General features: G+C 54.3%; 6 protein-coding genes across 6 annotated transcripts; 4 read left to right on the forward strand and 2 right to left on the reverse strand.

The window, feature by feature from the left end:
• Positions 1–1180: 1180 nt before the first annotated feature.
• SCP_1201810 (hypothetical protein) lies at positions 1181–1841 on the forward strand (the record flags this gene model as incomplete). The annotated part of the gene is made up of 3 exons (XM_027763067.1): positions 1181–1477; positions 1526–1645; positions 1704–1841. The coding sequence occupies 3 exons, from the start codon at positions 1181–1183 to the stop codon at positions 1839–1841; spliced, it is 555 nt and encodes a 184-aa protein (XP_027618868.1).
• A 552-nt stretch (positions 1842–2393) lies between these two features.
• Positions 2394–3790, reverse strand: SCP_1201820 (60S ribosomal protein L4-A; the record flags this gene model as incomplete). Its single annotated transcript, XM_027763068.1, has 6 exons — positions 2394–2488; positions 2546–2739; positions 2794–3359; positions 3418–3560; positions 3610–3684; positions 3748–3790. 6 exons carry the CDS (start codon positions 3788–3790, stop codon positions 2394–2396), a joined length of 1116 nt encoding a protein of 371 aa, XP_027618869.1.
• Positions 3791–4584: 794 nt separating this feature from the next.
• SCP_1201830 (Aminotransferase tdiD) lies at positions 4585–6462 on the forward strand (the record flags this gene model as incomplete). The annotated part of the gene is made up of 9 exons (XM_027763069.1): positions 4585–4774; positions 4825–5132; positions 5183–5241; positions 5303–5346; positions 5402–5505; positions 5559–5652; positions 5701–5888; positions 5945–6153; positions 6207–6462. The coding sequence occupies 9 exons, from the start codon at positions 4585–4587 to the stop codon at positions 6460–6462; spliced, it is 1452 nt and encodes a 483-aa protein (XP_027618870.1).
• Positions 6463–7812: 1350 nt separating this feature from the next.
• SCP_1201840 (hypothetical protein) lies at positions 7813–8435 on the forward strand (the record flags this gene model as incomplete). Its single annotated transcript, XM_027763070.1, has 3 exons — positions 7813–7893; positions 8078–8101; positions 8388–8435. 3 exons carry the CDS (start codon positions 7813–7815, stop codon positions 8433–8435), a joined length of 153 nt encoding a protein of 50 aa, XP_027618871.1.
• Positions 8436–8831: 396 nt separating this feature from the next.
• Positions 8832–11938, forward strand: SCP_1201850 (Serine/threonine-protein kinase ssp1; the record flags this gene model as incomplete). Its single annotated transcript, XM_027763071.1, has 5 exons — positions 8832–9098; positions 9174–9396; positions 9577–9693; positions 9755–10341; positions 10397–11938. The coding sequence occupies 5 exons, from the start codon at positions 8832–8834 to the stop codon at positions 11936–11938; spliced, it is 2736 nt and encodes a 911-aa protein (XP_027618872.1).
• A 470-nt stretch (positions 11939–12408) lies between these two features.
• SCP_1201860 (predicted protein) lies at positions 12409–15493 on the reverse strand (the record flags this gene model as incomplete). Its single annotated transcript, XM_027763072.1, has 6 exons — positions 12409–13386; positions 13440–13924; positions 13974–14091; positions 14147–14764; positions 14825–15436; positions 15485–15493. The coding sequence occupies 6 exons, from the start codon at positions 15491–15493 to the stop codon at positions 12409–12411; spliced, it is 2820 nt and encodes a 939-aa protein (XP_027618873.1).
• Positions 15494–16216: the final 723 nt, after the last annotated feature.

Genomic DNA, 16216 nt, shown 5'->3' on the forward strand with positions numbered 1-16216 from the left:
GTCAAGTCAACGGTCATGACCATTTGACCACTTTTGGTCATGACTTGATTTGACCATTATTTGACCTAGGTCAAATGGTCAAGGCGTGACCTGGATCCAAGCATCGGGTCTCTGCGGATAAATTTGCGGTTTCGAAGTCACGGCTTTCTGCCAAACTCTGAGGCAGAGCACAATTTGAGCATGAATTTTGTCCATTGGCTGTGTCCAGAAAGTGGCAGAACATGGTGTTGTTGCACCAGCCTGAATTAATACAAGTGCCTGCTACTTGGATAGCAGGGCCAAAGTTATTCAGCTGTATTATTGTTCATGTCGGCCGGAGACTTGCACACCAGTAACCCGGAATCATTGGGCTTCAACTCAGAGCACATCTCATATTGTATAACTACAAGTACTGTACAAGAGACCGCTCCGCCAGTTCTCCGAATAATGAGGTCATGAATAGCGAGCGTCGCGCTGGCAACCGCAGAGGGTCAAGTCACGCGTTGACCTTGAAACGAGTCAAACGGTCATGACCAGTCAAAATCGTCATGACCTAGGTCGGCACAACACTGCGCATGCACTCGTAGTCAGGAAACAAGCAGAAGGTGATTATTGTAAGTATATCGATAACACACCAGACATCTCGGGGAGCTTGAAGTGAGATGGCAAAGGCACATAAACGCCACGGATGGTCATTTTGCAATATTCAGCAGTCTTTGGTCACAGTACAGTCCCCGAAGGAGGGCGTGTTCTCTTGCAGCTGGGAAAGTCTGCAACAATACCTGTACTAAGAACAGGAAAGGAAACCGAGATTGATGGTGACACAAGAAATGAATCGGCAACAACAGCCCCATCGTGTAGCCAAAACTCGCTACGAGAGCAACAGCCCGCTTGCTAGTGCGACGTCTGATGCTTGGTAGCTTCAGCAACAACACAGATAAGCCGAACGCTTGATGCGTTACTTGCAACCGACAAGAGTTGGACACCTCGGTCGCTTTACTCACAGCACGCGCATCCAACGTGTCGAAACCACAATTGACCTTCTACATACTTAGCTGCAGCTCGTATTGTTCTGCGACCTCTGCCCGCTTTGGACGAAAAAGCCAGCTGCGAAAGGAAACTCGAGAGGCTAACGCTAGGGTATAAAAAGAGCGATGTTGTCAGGCCAAAACCTGCAGTAAATCATACTGCTTCCCCCGACATGTTTGCAAGTACCTCAGCGGTCCTGGTTGAACACTGCCCGCGACCTATCGAAGAGCCACACGTGAAGGAGGATACTCCTGCTCTTCCCTTCCGGCACTTCGTCCCGCTGCCCAATGTGGATGCCGCACCTGCCCCCTGGTGCCCGGCGGAAAACATCGTCTTCATCCGGAATGGCCGTACAGTACTGGGGCCTGAGATGTCGCTGGACGAGCTCGTATGTGATATGCCGATCAAAGGCGGGTTCGATCCCGTGCTACTCACTGCGAGAGGGGGTACGATGAGGCTACTGCTCCATGTTGGTAGCTCCTTACTGTCGCCAACGCAACACTGACCGTGTTTGCAGTGGCCTGGCTATCTTCATGAGAAATTCCAAGAGATTCAAGTCATCCGTCCGGACGGCCGGCCCATTAAGAAATCCCAACTAGGACAGATGGTGGCGCGCCACTACATAGAATTTTTGAACGTCAGTCACTCCGGTTATAGTCGAAGCAGGGATAATTTTACTGACTAGAAGGCAACAGGGCATCCCGCCTGAAGAATGTGTGGACAAGAATTGGCTGATGGAACCCGCAAGGAAAAACCCACGGAACGTCATACTCGGCTCCGTGGACAATCCCGCAGGGGATATACTCGTCGCACAATTATATGTGACGGCGTGAATTCGAAGGGCGTCGGCCTCATGTTTGTTTCCCGTGAAATCCGCTACGTTTGTTTTTGTAACTTACGCATGACATTTCCAATGAACGCAAGCCCCCTATGTTGAATCTGCAGATAGATGAAGGATATTATTACTCTGTGAGAATAATGCAAATGGCTTGAGATGCATGCAAAGAGATTTCGGGCCCAGTCATTTAGGAACCTGTAGTGATTTCCAATTTTCCTTGTCTGATAGATGAACTTCACTTCATGAAGCGAACCGAGACTCAGTCACTCACCTCAATTCACAGTTGCACCTGAAACGTCTAGAAAAAATGCGCAGGGACCGCTGGGACGACACTCACCTTCACTGCTGTCGGGCACTTAGGGCTACCGCATCTCAGATCACTCACGAAGTGCTCCGACCTGATCTCTCAGGAATCGCAGCGAATTTTTTTACACTATGATTGTCATATAAGACATGGACGTGAGAAAATGGCGTAAATCATAGTAGAACTCAGACTGCACGCATAGTAAACCGCACTCCATATTGATCTCCTCCACGAAACTAGCGTTTACGGAGCAAAGAGGGTCTTCAAGAAGGCCTCGCCGGCAGCCTTGGGCGCCTTGCCTTTCTTCTCCTTCTGCTCCTTCGCGCGCTCCTGCTTGACTATGAAAAGATTGAGGATCCATCGAATGTACAATAATCACACGAGAGACCACTTACGGAGCTCCTGCTTGCGGAGTGTCTTCGCATAGGGATTCAAGCGGAAGAGAACACTCTTGTTGACGAGGGGGTTCTTGTGCTGCATCCAGGGGCGCTTTTGGTGCTTAGCATTGGCGGGGCGCACTACCGACTGGATCTCGTCGCTGTTGATCAAGCGTGTGACGTCGGGGTTGGTGATCTTGGCGAAGGGCAGACTAGACATGCATGAGCACCCAAGGATACGAGGCCAACTACGCAGCAAAACATACGTGTAATCCTTCTTGTAGACAGAGGTCTTGTCGAAGGTACCGAATACCTCGTCGAGGAGGCCGAAGGCACCCTCGGTCCAGATGATGAAGCGGCCAAGGTGACCACCAGGAGCGAGCTGGAGGAGGTTCAGTCTCCTGACATTCACCAGCTCGACACCCGGCAAGTTCCTAAATGCCTTGACGATACCATTGTCCTCGTTGTAAACAACGAGGGGGCCTCGGCGCTGGCGATGACGACGGCCGCGCATCTTGCCCTTGCCGGCGCGCAGCTTGCGCGAGTTCGAGACCTTAACAACATCGGCATACGCCTTCAGCGACTTGAGGAGGGCGACGGCTTCCTTGGTCTTGGCGAAGGACTCGATCGTGGACGAGACGACGAGAGGGACTTCTTCGATCTCCTCAATGCGGTGACCACGGGCCAGAACGAGAGAGGGAAGTGCTGATGCAGCGAGGGCAGAGACAACAGCAAAGCGGCGCTGGTTCTGGTTGACTTTGACGTGCCACTTGCGCCAGGTCTTGGTGGGCGCGAACATGCGACCTCCACGGCACATGTTGCCGAAGGCAGCCTGACAGATTTCACGATCAGCCGGACGCCCTGCAAAGCCTATCTTGGAGAATGCTCACCTGCCCAGAACGGTGTGTGCCTCCACCACCGACACGAGGGATACGCGCAACAGCACGACCGGTACCCCAAGACTCGGCACTGGTTTGGTGACCAGCCTTCTCGCTCACAGCGTACGCCTGCCTCTTGTTCTTCGCGATGCTCTCTGGTACGATTATGAGCAACCGAGCTTGCTTAAGTAACGTACCACTTACTGTGCACCTGTTGGACGACATCGAGCCTGATGGGAGCGGTTAGGACCGCAGGGAGGGGTAGAGAGCTCGATGCCTCTACATGATCAAGACCTCTGTGATCAGATAATTTCCACTTGGGAAACAGCTTCACAGACACACCTCCGGCTGTGGAACGGACGTTGACGGTAGGGCGAGAGGCCATTGTCGTTGCTGGTGGTCTTGAAGTCTTGAAGTGCCCGAAGGATGTTGTGTGGATTTGGAAAATTAGAGTTTGGTAGTACTGCAGCTCTGTATACAAGCACAAACACGGGAGTGGCTGAAGTTCTCAGAAATGTAATAGTGTGACATGTCATCACTGGCAAGCTCCCACACATGGAAGGTCGTTTATCCGATCTAGCCAATCCCAGTCACATCCCCGTTCCCCTGTCATCTTCAATTTGGATTTGATGATGGAGCGCGCCGTAGAGAATCAGGAAACATCTTCTTCACTTCTCACTTCCTCTGGAACTCTCCCAGAATTATTGTTCATGAATCAAGTCGATTTCTGTGCGCATCACCTTTTTCTGGGAGCTTCACGCTACTTCACGCCTCCGTAACGCTCTCGGTGGTGAAATGCAGAGTGTAGAAGCCAAGTAGAACCTTGAAATCTGACTGTTCACTGCGAGTCCACTTTTTAAGACTCGTCTGAACAGCTGGCACGACATGAAACGCGACATAACGCGACATAACGCGACAAATCTTAATGTCTCCCACGTAAACGTCTATCTACGCCCACGGCGCGTTTGTCTTGATTAGAAGAGATACTCGGACATCCAGCAATATTGGACCAAAGGTACGACGCGAGTAGAGACGAGTCAAGCCGGACCTTGTACGTCATGTTGAGCAGAAGGATGATAAAGGTTAGAGCGATTGGAATGCGCTATCTCCCAAGGTCACCTGCATTCTCTGACTCGGTCTCCAGGTCTAACTTCCCACTTTGCAAGTTACCACGTCACCATGATCGTGTCCGCGTCTCCTAGCACGAATGGTTTCGCTGCAGTGAACGGCACTGTTACACATTCTGACGGTACCAGTGTGCCGGACTCTAAATCCGCGGCGAATGGATCCAAGGCACTGAATGTACTCCCCGAGGAATTTTACGAGCTATATCTCTCGCATGTCGCGAAGAACAGAAAGCCAGATCCAAGTAAGTTGCAATGAAGTCATCGATGAGCACAATAATTCACCCGTTGCCAGTCAGATCCCTCTTTCCGCTGGAGGACCTCCCCGGTGTAATCTCGCTGCTCGCAGGCAAGCCGAACTCTACCACATTCCCCATCACCTCCTTGCAGTTCACGACGCGCGACCCGCAGTCACCCTCTGAGGACGTGAAGCTTGAGCTCAGCGTGGACGATCTCGCGATTGCCTTGCAGTACACTGCGACTGCGGGTCTTCCGGACCTATGCGAGTGGGTGTATGGTTTGCAGAGTTACTACCATGGGCGCCAGAAGGGAGAAGGGTGGAAGGTTAGCATTGGTGCTGGGTCACAAGATCTGATCAACAAGGTATGCGGTGAGGCGATCGATGGTTGAAGGGGATTGCTGACAATATGTAGGCCGTGGCTGCGCTGGTGAATCAGGGAGATCCGGTGCTCGTCGAGGCGCCTGTCTATGCGTATGTTCCTTGAAGGGATTTCGCGCATATCGAGGCAAATATGTCTCTGATGCTGATGCAGAGGCGTTATTCCTATTTTTCAATCATTAGACTGCGAAATGATAGGTGTGCTTTCCATTCAATTTTGCCGCATATAACTTCCTGACTCATGTGGAGCTAGAGGTGGAGACAGATGCAGAAGGTATCTGCTCCCAATCGATCCGCAAGGTTCTTGAGAGCTGGCCTGCATCCAGGCCGAAACCGAGAGTGCTTTATACCGTTCCCGTGAGTGCACCATCTTGGCAGCGAGACTGTCAGCCTGACGTCTCACGTCTCAGTACGGTTGCAACCCGACCGGGATGACCGCGAGTCGTAAACGTCGCCTTGAAGTGTTAGAGCTATCTAGAGAACATGGCTTCCTCATTCTGGAAGGTATGCCAAGCCTTACTTCATTAGTTCACTTCGTCACCATACTGTTAGATGATCCTTACTACTTCCTCTACTACGGAGAAGGTGAACGGCCGCCATCGTATTTCGCATTAGAGCGAGATCAGCTGGACGTAGGCCGGGTCCTTCGCTTCGATAGTCTTTCTAAAGTCATATCATCGGGAATGAGGGTAGGCTTCCTGTCTGGCCCTGAGCCTCTGGTGAGAGCAATAGATAAACATGTACGCCTCACTTCCCAACAATTCTTGAATTAACTTGTTGATTCTATAATCTGCAGACCGCAACTGCAAATTTGCAGCCATCATCACTCACGCAGATGATTGCGCTGAAAGTTCTGCAATGTTGGGGTTACGATGGCTTCAAGAAGCATATTGAAGAGGTGTCGCAATTCTATCGTAAGCAGCGGGATGTCTTTGAGGACGCGATGCGGCGGCACCTCGCGGGACTAGCGGAATGGATCACGCCCGAGGCGGGCATGTTTGTGTGGTAAGTGCCTTTTAAAATAGATTTGCTCATCGTCTGATAGGATACCGATCCAGGTTCAAACTGCTTCTAGGTGACTCCAACACTGCCTCGAAGACGGTTGAACACGACTCGAACCACATCATCCGGACAAAGGCGCTCGAAAGGGGTGTGCTGGCTCTGCCTGGCACAGCGTTCCTACCCAACGGCGCCACTACCGCGTACGTCCGCGCATCGTTCAGCACCCTCCCCCCTGATCAGGTCGACGAGGCGCTTCGGCGGTTGCGCGAGGTCATTCTGGATGCGCGGACGTCTGGGTCACAGCGCACCTGAGTCAGTCGAAGCCGTGAGCGGTTTGGTCCGAACTAGCCGAAGGTGAAAGGCTCGGTAGGGCCTGTGCTGCTATATGTTTGCGATCTAGGCATACATTGTCAATGAAACCTCCGCCAAGCGCGATTTGTAGCGCCTGTATCAGGCTATGTGTGCTTGTCAAGCTAGCCTGCCTTGATTTACGGTTTCTCTCCGGCATGGTGGGTGCGTCTTGCTCGATTGTGTAGCCGCTCCCACGTCGCCCGCATGGTCACTGCGGTGTACATTCTTAGTGCTTGCTTAGTGACCGTGCGGTGCGTTCGTGTCGCGCCTTGCTATGTCTTCACCCGAATAACTCCAGGTATCGCTAGGGCGCTGCCCTCTGCTTATCACTCCTGCAAAATTCAAATCGACACCGACGGCTCGCGGCGCATGCGCGGGTGCCAGGCCTGTCTTCTCCTGTCCCCTCAGAGCTGGGACAGGAAGTTGGCGCGCGATCCGGCGGCTTCCCAAGGACGCCTACCAATGTTCTGTCTCGACCTGATGCCGTACTGCGTGATGGACAGATTGCAGTGGGTGAGTTCCTCGCCAGAGCTAAACTGATGACAGCGCTTTCCATGACCACAAACCCACAAATCTCGGTATGCGCGGGTCCTGGTTGGTTCGTTCATTAAACCGATATCGGTCCACCTTCGCGCAAGTGCCAACTCATTTTGTGGCCTGGCCTGACCACATACGCGCAAGGATCTGTTCTCTGGCCAGATCCTGCGGTACTAACGCCGGTGTCTTTAGTCGTGGTGCCAATCAACTACGCTTACGGAAGGCGAGTAAGAGGGGTCTCCTGCTCGCAGGGCATGTGGTATGTGATATAGGGAGCCGAGATCGGCAAGGACTCATCATCCCGCGACCGTTGGGGGCGCTGGAGAAAGAAAGTGGATATTCGACATAACGGTGAGGTAACATTCTGCTGGGGAGCCAATCATATGTCTAGATCGATCGAACTCCGATTGACACGTAATGAGATGTACAGTCACGCTGTGATGGCGTGACTGCTCCCTCTCTGTATCGCACGCCCATCATCGGCTTCAGCTCGTGTAAGTAACTTGCTCTGGATCCCGTTCCATCTACCTTGATTGACTGGCTTGGGTTCGCCGTTAATGTTACCAGGGTACACCGCTGCTTCTTACTCGGGTGGACACCGTTTCGCTGACGGACGTATCATAATTCTAAGATCGCAACCGCTACGTACGGTATCCGCATATACGCATCCTCTCAAAGTGCTAGCTACTTCGTTCCTCTGCCGTGAGTGCTGCGATTTATGTCCAGGCTGTCACCGATTGCTTTGCGGTCCAATTGACATGTTGCCGTCTGCAGATGACTTTATTTGAACAATCTGCTCCCGTAAACACCTGCTACCTGGTCAAGTGTGGCACCTGCGGCAAGACTACCTGGAAGGTGGGTGTTGATATTATCCTTCACGATGCCTCAATGCATCTGCTGGCCGTTAATAAATATTACACACGTGCGAAGCGGTCAGCATGAGGAATTTGCCACTCTTCGCTCTTCTGTCTTCTTCGCTCCCTTCATTTCTCCGACGTTTTCATGTGGACAAGTCTCTAACATTACGTCTACTCTCTAGGGCTGTGGCCAGCACGTCGAGGCGGTGAGTGGATGTTCTTTGTTCCTTATCTGATGGAATATCTCGCCTAGGCGACGGTCTCTCATGTTCGTAGGGAGCACGAGAGCCTGCCGCTAGCCCTGGCTGTGTTGCAACGCCTCTTGATGACGTTCCTCGCGGCCAAGGTTGTTGTCCTCCATCGTATGTGGTTCGGACGGTGGGCGTGCACACACTATGTGTAATATCACCGTATGCGGTGCATTTGATTTTGACGTACTGGTTCACCGGTCTGTGCCCCATCATTGATTCCATTGCTCACGCGCCTAAACAGGTGATGAAGGACGTCAAGCCAGAGGACAAGTGCACGTGCAGCCGCTAAGTTGTGCCGTCTTGGACGGTTTGGGCAGGGGAGGACGCGGGGGAAAGTAAAGAAGGTGGTTGTGTGAACGTTCGAATTCCGCGCTATCGATTCCAGGATGTATTGTGTGGGAGAAGTGTCGGACTGCGCTGTATGCTTTTGAAATATAGTGGTGTATTTTGTTGGGCAGGATGTCTAAGCAGCAGAAGCTACTAGTGAGAGCTTGAGGCGGACAGATCCAGGTGGTGGATAGATCTGAGGGGTGATGATGTGAGGCTGTTTAATCATTACCCGAGGGCCAAGCGCTGGGCCCAGCTTAGGCTGGCTTCCACTTGTGGAGTCCGTCCTCCTTCCCTATAATCTCCTTCTCTTTCCCCTCCATCTCCTCGTCCTGGCAACCACGCGCCCATCCTCGCCATGTCAGACGTCGTCGCCGCCAGCCCCGACATTCGCGATACGGGGCCCGTTCCTGGTCCCAGCACCAATACGCGCAACGACGTGCTCCCGCACACACCAAACCCTCTCAACCAGGGCGTGGTCATGACCCACGAGATCAAGTCGTCTTACAGTCGTTCAGTCAACCGCAGGATGATCAACCAGTATGAGTTCGACCACCGCGTCGGCAGGGGGCAACACGGAGAAGTGTATCTCGCCAGGGACACGTCAAAGAACGGCATGGAAGTGGTGCGTGATCCGTCCTGTGCTATCTTCCTGCCCTGTGCTCAGCATGTAGTGTCTATATTCCGCGCCAAATTGTAGGCTATCAAGGCCGTAAAGCGAAAGAACCAGAAGGTGGATAGAATGAGCATGCTCAGGAAGCGAAACCTCCCCAATTCGCCTCATCTTCCATTGACGGACCAGCTCGGCAGCACGGAGCACAAGATTCGCAAGGAGATTGCGATTATGAAGAAGTGCTGCCATCCACACATTGTGCGCTTGCTGGAGGTCATTGATGACAAACTGAATGACCGGATTTATATGGGTACGTCTCTTTACATCTGCTTCTTCCCGTCCATCTTCATTTCGCGTCTCACTGCGCCGCGAGCGTGTTCGCCTCCTGTGTCTTGCTGGGCCGCTGGGGTCAAATGACACCCGTTCTGCTTTGTCTCGCGTTCTGTTCCACTCCCTGTCGTTCGTTATGCGTTGCTAACTGCATGTGTAGTCATGGAATATCTTGGCGGGGGCGAAATAAAATGGCGGACACAAGGGGATGAGCCAGTGCTACGCGTTGACCAGACAAGGCGGATCTGTCGCGACGTTATTCTGGGTCTCGAGTACCGTAAGTATCCACCCCTCGTCCTGTGTGCCAAACATTCTCATCATTCATGCCTTCGTTTTAGTGCATCACCAAGGGATCATTCACCGCGACATTAAGCCGGCCAACCTGCTGTGGTCCGCCGACCGCCGCACGGTGAAGATCACCGACTTCGGTGTATCCCACTTCTCCTATGCCCAGCGGCTCGCTGCTGCAGGCAGAGGGCTCTCCCCCGACGACCAGGACCCTATCCTCATGGACGACTCGGACCTCTCCAAGACGGCGGGCACGCCGATGTTTCTTGCGCCGGAAATCCTGAGCGACTCGACGTCCGAATCCGCCTCCTCGAGCACGATGTACCTCTCGCCCACGCGCAAGAAGCCCCCGATCACGAAGGCAATCGACGTCTGGGCGTTCGGCGTAACGCTCTATGGCCTCCTATTCGGCCACTTGCCGTTCCAGGCGTTGGTTGAGTATGACATCTACCAGGTGATCAGGAAACAGGACTGGGACGTGCCCGCCACGATGGGCGTCGATCTCATTCCGGTAGGTGGACGTCATCAGAAGTCGCAACCCAAGGGCGAGGAGACGGAAGGCTACCTTGTGGTCAAACTCCTGCAGCGGCTCTTAGAGAAAGATGCGAAGAGGCGGATTACGCTTAGTGAAGTCAAAGTCAGTCTTCAAGGCTAACACACATTCCCCCCCTCACGCGGTTATTATTTCACAGAAGGATCCTTGGATCTTGCGCGACATCTCCAACCCGCAAGAGTGGTTGCGCGAAACTACGCTGGATCGACAGTCCTCACTCGAGCCAACTGCCGACGAGACGAGTTCTGCCATGTCATCCGTACGCTTCCGCTGGTCTGCGCTGCTCACGAACCGTATTTCCATTCTCTTGCGCAACGTGCGGCCGCAGCGCTCCTTCAGACGCGGAGCACGTCGTGTAGAGGAACCAGAGGAGTTCAAGGACGTCGGCACGCGCTCCGCCCCTAATGTCCACGTCCATCATCTTCCCCGCCGCAGCACCGTGGCCGGCCCCTCGCAATCCCGCCTTGAGCGCCAGCAAGCAATCCAGCAGGATAGGGGCAAGCAACGGCAGCTCACGCGCGACGCCCCGCACAACCAGTCTGGCACGGAGGTGAGCGTAACGGCTGTGAAGGGCTTTGAGCCTTGGTCCATGTGGGCTGGCGGCAGTACGCCTGCAATCCAAGGCTCAGGCTCGAAGCCTCGCCGCGGATCGATTCCCTCCAAGGTGCCGGAAATGACGCTGCAGGTGCCCGTACGGGGCTTCCGTGTGGGCTCGCCCCAGCCTTCTCCGCAGTCTATCAGCCAGGCGACCAGTCCTATAGGCGAGCAGCGGTTAGCGTCAGAGGAGCGCCCGCGCAGCCGAATGTCGATCTCGTCATGGGTGCGCGGCTGGCGGAGCGGCAAGCACACGCCGTATGGTGCGTCGCCGCAGGATGCGAGCGCGAACACGAGCCCTGGCGTCAATGCGATTGCCAGCGCGACGCCTTCGGTTCGCAGGAGCAGGAGCGGCGGCGCTGCGGTGCGCGAGCGGATGGCGCGTCGGAGCGAGGACGCGTTCAATAGCCACATCACGTCGCGCCAGAGCAGCGCCAGCGGTCCGCTAATGCCTCCCATGCGCGCAGCGAGCTGGGGTGAGGTAAACAACTATTCTCGGCCGTCGGAGGACATGACGAGCCTCTACTCCGGTGAGCGCGCGGACGATGCGCTGGATGAAGATACGCTCCTGCTTGGCGCGGGAGGCGTGGCGCAGAGCCCTGTGCCTTCGATTCCGAGCGGCCTCCTCAGCACCGTGTCCTCGACCAATTCGACTACCAATCCCGCATGGTCCGCTGCACAGGCAATCCTCCAGCGTGCCGAGATCGGCGAGCACGCTCCTGTGCACGACCAATCGGTGCCAGATATGTCGCGGCAGTCCTCCACACGTCTGCGGACGACGAGCCCGCTCTCACAGATGCCTTACAACCATCGGCACCTCACCGCGGAGTCTGACTCCGTAGACAGCTATGACGACGACTCGAGCATCTTCGATCCGGACGCGCAGTCGGAGGTTGATTACGATGACGTTGCGCTTCAGCCGAGTACGAGCCAGATGTATCAGGCTGAAGACGACGAGAGCGAGGACGAGGAGGAGTTCCAGCTCGAAGTGCGCACACGCCGACCGTCCGCATCCGCGTCCCCTAGCGACACGTCCCCACGGAATTCAGAGAGCACTCATACGGAGCGCGCCATCGTTTGTATATAGTGTATATGATCAAGTGGAGGACATTTTTTTACTGCCGCTTCATAGAATACGGACAGGTCATTTGCCGGCACACCTTCCCAGTTCCCTCCCTAGAGCATCACGTCTTTTGTATTACGCATCTTTCACTCGTATTTCTTTATCTATCATCATCACTTCATGTCTGTCATCCACTCATTGCTATTTTCTGTGTCTTACTGAAATAGAATTAGCCTGGTCGCTGGATCGCGACAGGAGGGCATACTCATGCTTCTTATACACCTGTAACATACATGGGAGCGATGGTCCAGAATGGTATAAGTGGTATCATCACAAACACCGAGAATGAAGCATGGAGTAAGGAAAACGAACGGCATAACATAGAGCAAAGAGAGATCAAAGAGTGGACGCATAGTAGCACATTATGAGTTGGAAATATACCTTAATAACAATGCCATATGCACATATTGACAACATGTGCAGGGGTGCAGGCGCTACGTCGGCCAGCCGCGCAGAGTCCGTGCTGCTCCTCCACCAAGCCGGCCAAGGAACCCCCAGACAGCGGCACTATCTCCAGGGAACCCCTCACCAGCAGCTTGCATGGTGTTGAAACTCGTCCAGGCAGCGCGGTCGTAGTATGTAGCTCCTCCGGGAATGACGTACTGCGGTGCCATAGCCTGACCAAGAAGGAACGCAACAGCAGCCGAAGCACCAATGTAAAGCAGCATCTGGCCACCCGACGAAGACGACGAGCCGTCCGGATCACCTCTTCCGTACACGTAGGTGTTATAGATGTTGTAGAACCTACTGCTCTTGCGGGGACGGGGACGATCCTCCTTTGCAGAGCGAGCTGGGCCATTCTGCACCGACTCCTCGACGATCCGGTCGATTGCCGTGCATTCGACGCCAAGTTCTTCCTTGAGGGCTCTCCAGTCTTCGACTGCATCCGCTGAGATACCCCCTGCGACGGGCTCAATAGGCAGCTTGAGGCCTTTGTGCCACTGCTTCAGGGTCTCATTCGCGACGCGTAGGGCAAGCTCATCGCGGTCTACACCAGCAACTTGGTTATAAGACGGTGGAAGGTCATGCGTATGAGGGTGGAGTTCGTCGTGCTGCGCCTTTGGCGTAGGGGGCAGCAGCGTCGACGAAGATGACGCCAATGTCTCGTCGTCATCCGATGAAGTGGAGGGTTCCAGTTCCGGCTCGTCGGTCTGGATCTCGATATTCACGGTCTCCACCGCCAACTCAGCTTTGAGCTCAGGCTCGGGCTCAGTCTGGATAGACATCGACACGACTGGCAAATCCTCGGTTTGGGTGCTGAATGACGCGGTGAGGATCTTGAGCTCGGGGTCCGTCTGCACCGTAGACGACGTGAAAAATCCTGAGAAGTCGTACTGAATTGCGGTGTCGGAATACTCCTTGACCTCGTCCACTTTGACCGTCTCGATGGTCTTGGCACGGCTGGCCACCTTCTACAAATCGAGCCAGATTTAGAATAGAACAAGACAATGGACGTAGGACTCACCCTCTTCGTACGAGTGATGATAGTCTGGACGACATCCTCTCCCTCCGTTTCATCTTCGTCCTCAAGGTGGGAAAGATCACTAGATGCCTCTGAGTCTTCCTTCTCCTGGTCGTCCATCTCCCACCTGAGCTTGCCCAGCAGCTCTGCGCCAAGGCTCTTACTCAGAGTGCCGTGCGCGCTTGAACTCCCGCTGCTGCCCTGGTGCAGGTGGCTGCCTGCGGTATTGCGCAACTCGTCCATGTCAAAGCGCATACGGTCAATCGTTTCCTTGAGCATCATATTCTCCTGTTTCTGCTCGTCAAGCTGTGACTGCGCTTGCTGGGCAACGGCGAGGTCACTCTCCAAGATAGAGATCCGCTCTTCGTAATTCGACTGCTCGCGTGCGAACTTGTTGGCCTCAATTGTTTGCAGCGCTGCGGCATCCTGGTAGTCCTTGATCTCTTCATCTCTACGACGGAGCGCGTTGCGGTACCGCTCGGACTCACCTGTGTATGATATCAGTAAGGTTGAGATGTATCAGCTCAAGTACCGTACTGCACTGTTCTTGATACTGCTTTTGCAGACTCTGATACGACACACGGGCCGTCTCCAGACTCTTCTGCAGTTTAGCAATCTCGGACTCTAACGCGGAGATCTGGCTGGAGTTTTGGCGCTACACGATTCGAATGTCACCCAGGTGCTAAATTCAAAATGAAAGCCACACTTACCTCCTTTGACCTGAGCTCCTTCTCCTCCCTCTTCGTCGCACCCAGCTCACTCTTCATCTCTTCGAGCCTGTTTTCCATCTCCTCCAGCTCCAGCTCGTGCTCTGCCAGCCTGTTCTGCAGTGTTCGTTCCGCCTCAATCAGCTTCCGCCCAAGCTCCGCGTTCGCCCGCTGCAATCCCTCTAGTCGCTCCTGTTGGTCCAGCGAAACGGTAGATGAGGCTGCCGACCGGTCAAGCACGAGCCCGAGCACTGAGTCTTCGTCGCGGTCCGAATCCGAATCTTCGTCCGAGCCAGCACGCGGCATCGGCAGCGACGAGATGCGTGCCGTGAACCCGTACTCGTCCTCGAACGACGACTCGGACTGGTCCGACGGCGGTGGCGACATTAGACCTAACAGGTTGTGCGCCTGCTGCTGCGACCGGTACTCGAGATCACGCTCAGGCGACGACGTGCTGGGGAAGTCCTCAAAGTGCGACTGCGGCTGCGACTGTGCGCGCGAGTGCGGCCGCGAGAATGTGGCCCCGTACGGCAGCGCCGAAGGGGTCGACATCGGGCTGGTGGGGTTCGAAGGCGCGCGCGAGCGGCCCGGCGTGCGGCCGAACGCGGTTGGGGGCACGGACTGCGGTTGGGGTCGCGTCGAGGTGAGAAGTGTAGACGACAGATACACGCGTCTACGTACCTCGGAATCACTCAGTGCGCGACTGCGAGAACCCGCGTCGCTCTTGCGCCTCGACGGCGGTGGCCTGCGCGTCCAGCTCGACGGCGCTGCGTTGCCAAGCGGTGTGGATCGCTGTCGTCGTGACCCGTCGAAAGGCGAATCACGCGTCGGCGTCTTGGGCGGAACCGGTGGCCCGCGCGAGGACGGACGGTAGATGGACGTACCGACCGAGTCCCTGCTGGACGATCGCGAGTGGCCACCGTAGTCGTCGTGGTCGAACGATCGTCCGCGGTCGTCGTATTCCTCCGCGCTGTGCGGTGACGAGCCCCCCGAGCTGTGCTGACCACTGGCGGTGGTCGTCCGCATGGCGATGAACTGCAGGAGAACCTGGGGCGTGACGGCGAGATCGGGGTTGCCCTCGATGAGCTGGGTGAGCATGTCCTCCTCGTCCTTGCTCATGAGCTCGACCGCGTCGTGGTTCTGCGAGAAACTTCGGAGCACGTCGACGAGCGAGTTGCCTGGGATGACGGGTTCGCCATCGTCGTTTGTATGCGATTGAGGGTGCTTTTCGAATATATCGTACAGTTCTTGTTCTAGGTCTGCGATGGATTGTCTATTGCGTCCGTATGTTGGCTGCAAACCCGGTCAACGACGAATCAGAAAATCAGAAAACTTCGTTACCTCGTTCATCCTGGATTCATGAATTCGGGGAGAAAATATTGCGGAGAGATTGGTTGGTAGCGCGCAAGCGGAAGCGGTATATTATGCCACTGGATGCATTGTTTACGTAAGCCCTGTTTGGTCTATCACTTCGTCCGAAATTTGCCTGAAAACCCATGAGATACTTGTTGCGCCTCAATAGGCGCTCTCGCTCTCGCTTGATTTCGGACACGGGAAGAGGGGGGCGATTGCACTGGAGAGTAATAACTTGAAGTTCCTGTGCGGGAATACAGTAAAGCATGTTTGTGACCTTAATGCTAGACATACGTGACGACTGTGGCCATTGTGACACTTGGATGGTACCGCGTTTGTATCGCGCCATCAGCAAAACCGGGAATTTTCTCCAACGAGATTATAAAGGTGTAATTCCATGTAACTTGCGCAATTTTTTCACCAAGGAATACATTGCATTGTAATCCTGAGTCAGATTGCAGAGTTGCCAACTGGCATAATCAGTTATAAACTCTGGAAACATTTTACAGGTTATGAAGCTCATATAACTTCCTACAAAATTTATTACGCACTTGTAGCACACAGGCACAGACTGTCCTAAACAGACCGAAACCGATTCATTAAGATCGGTTTTATAATTCTCAAAAGTGGGAGTATTCCAAATTAATTATGTCAACATATTATTATTACTGCAGCGGTACAAGATGTGCTCTACATTAGAACTAGTTGGGCCTACTTACT

This window comes from Sparassis crispa (assembly GCF_003851025.1).
Source record: "Sparassis crispa DNA, contig_000010F, whole genome shotgun sequence".
Classification (NCBI taxonomy): domain Eukaryota; kingdom Fungi; phylum Basidiomycota; class Agaricomycetes; order Polyporales; family Sparassidaceae; genus Sparassis; species Sparassis crispa.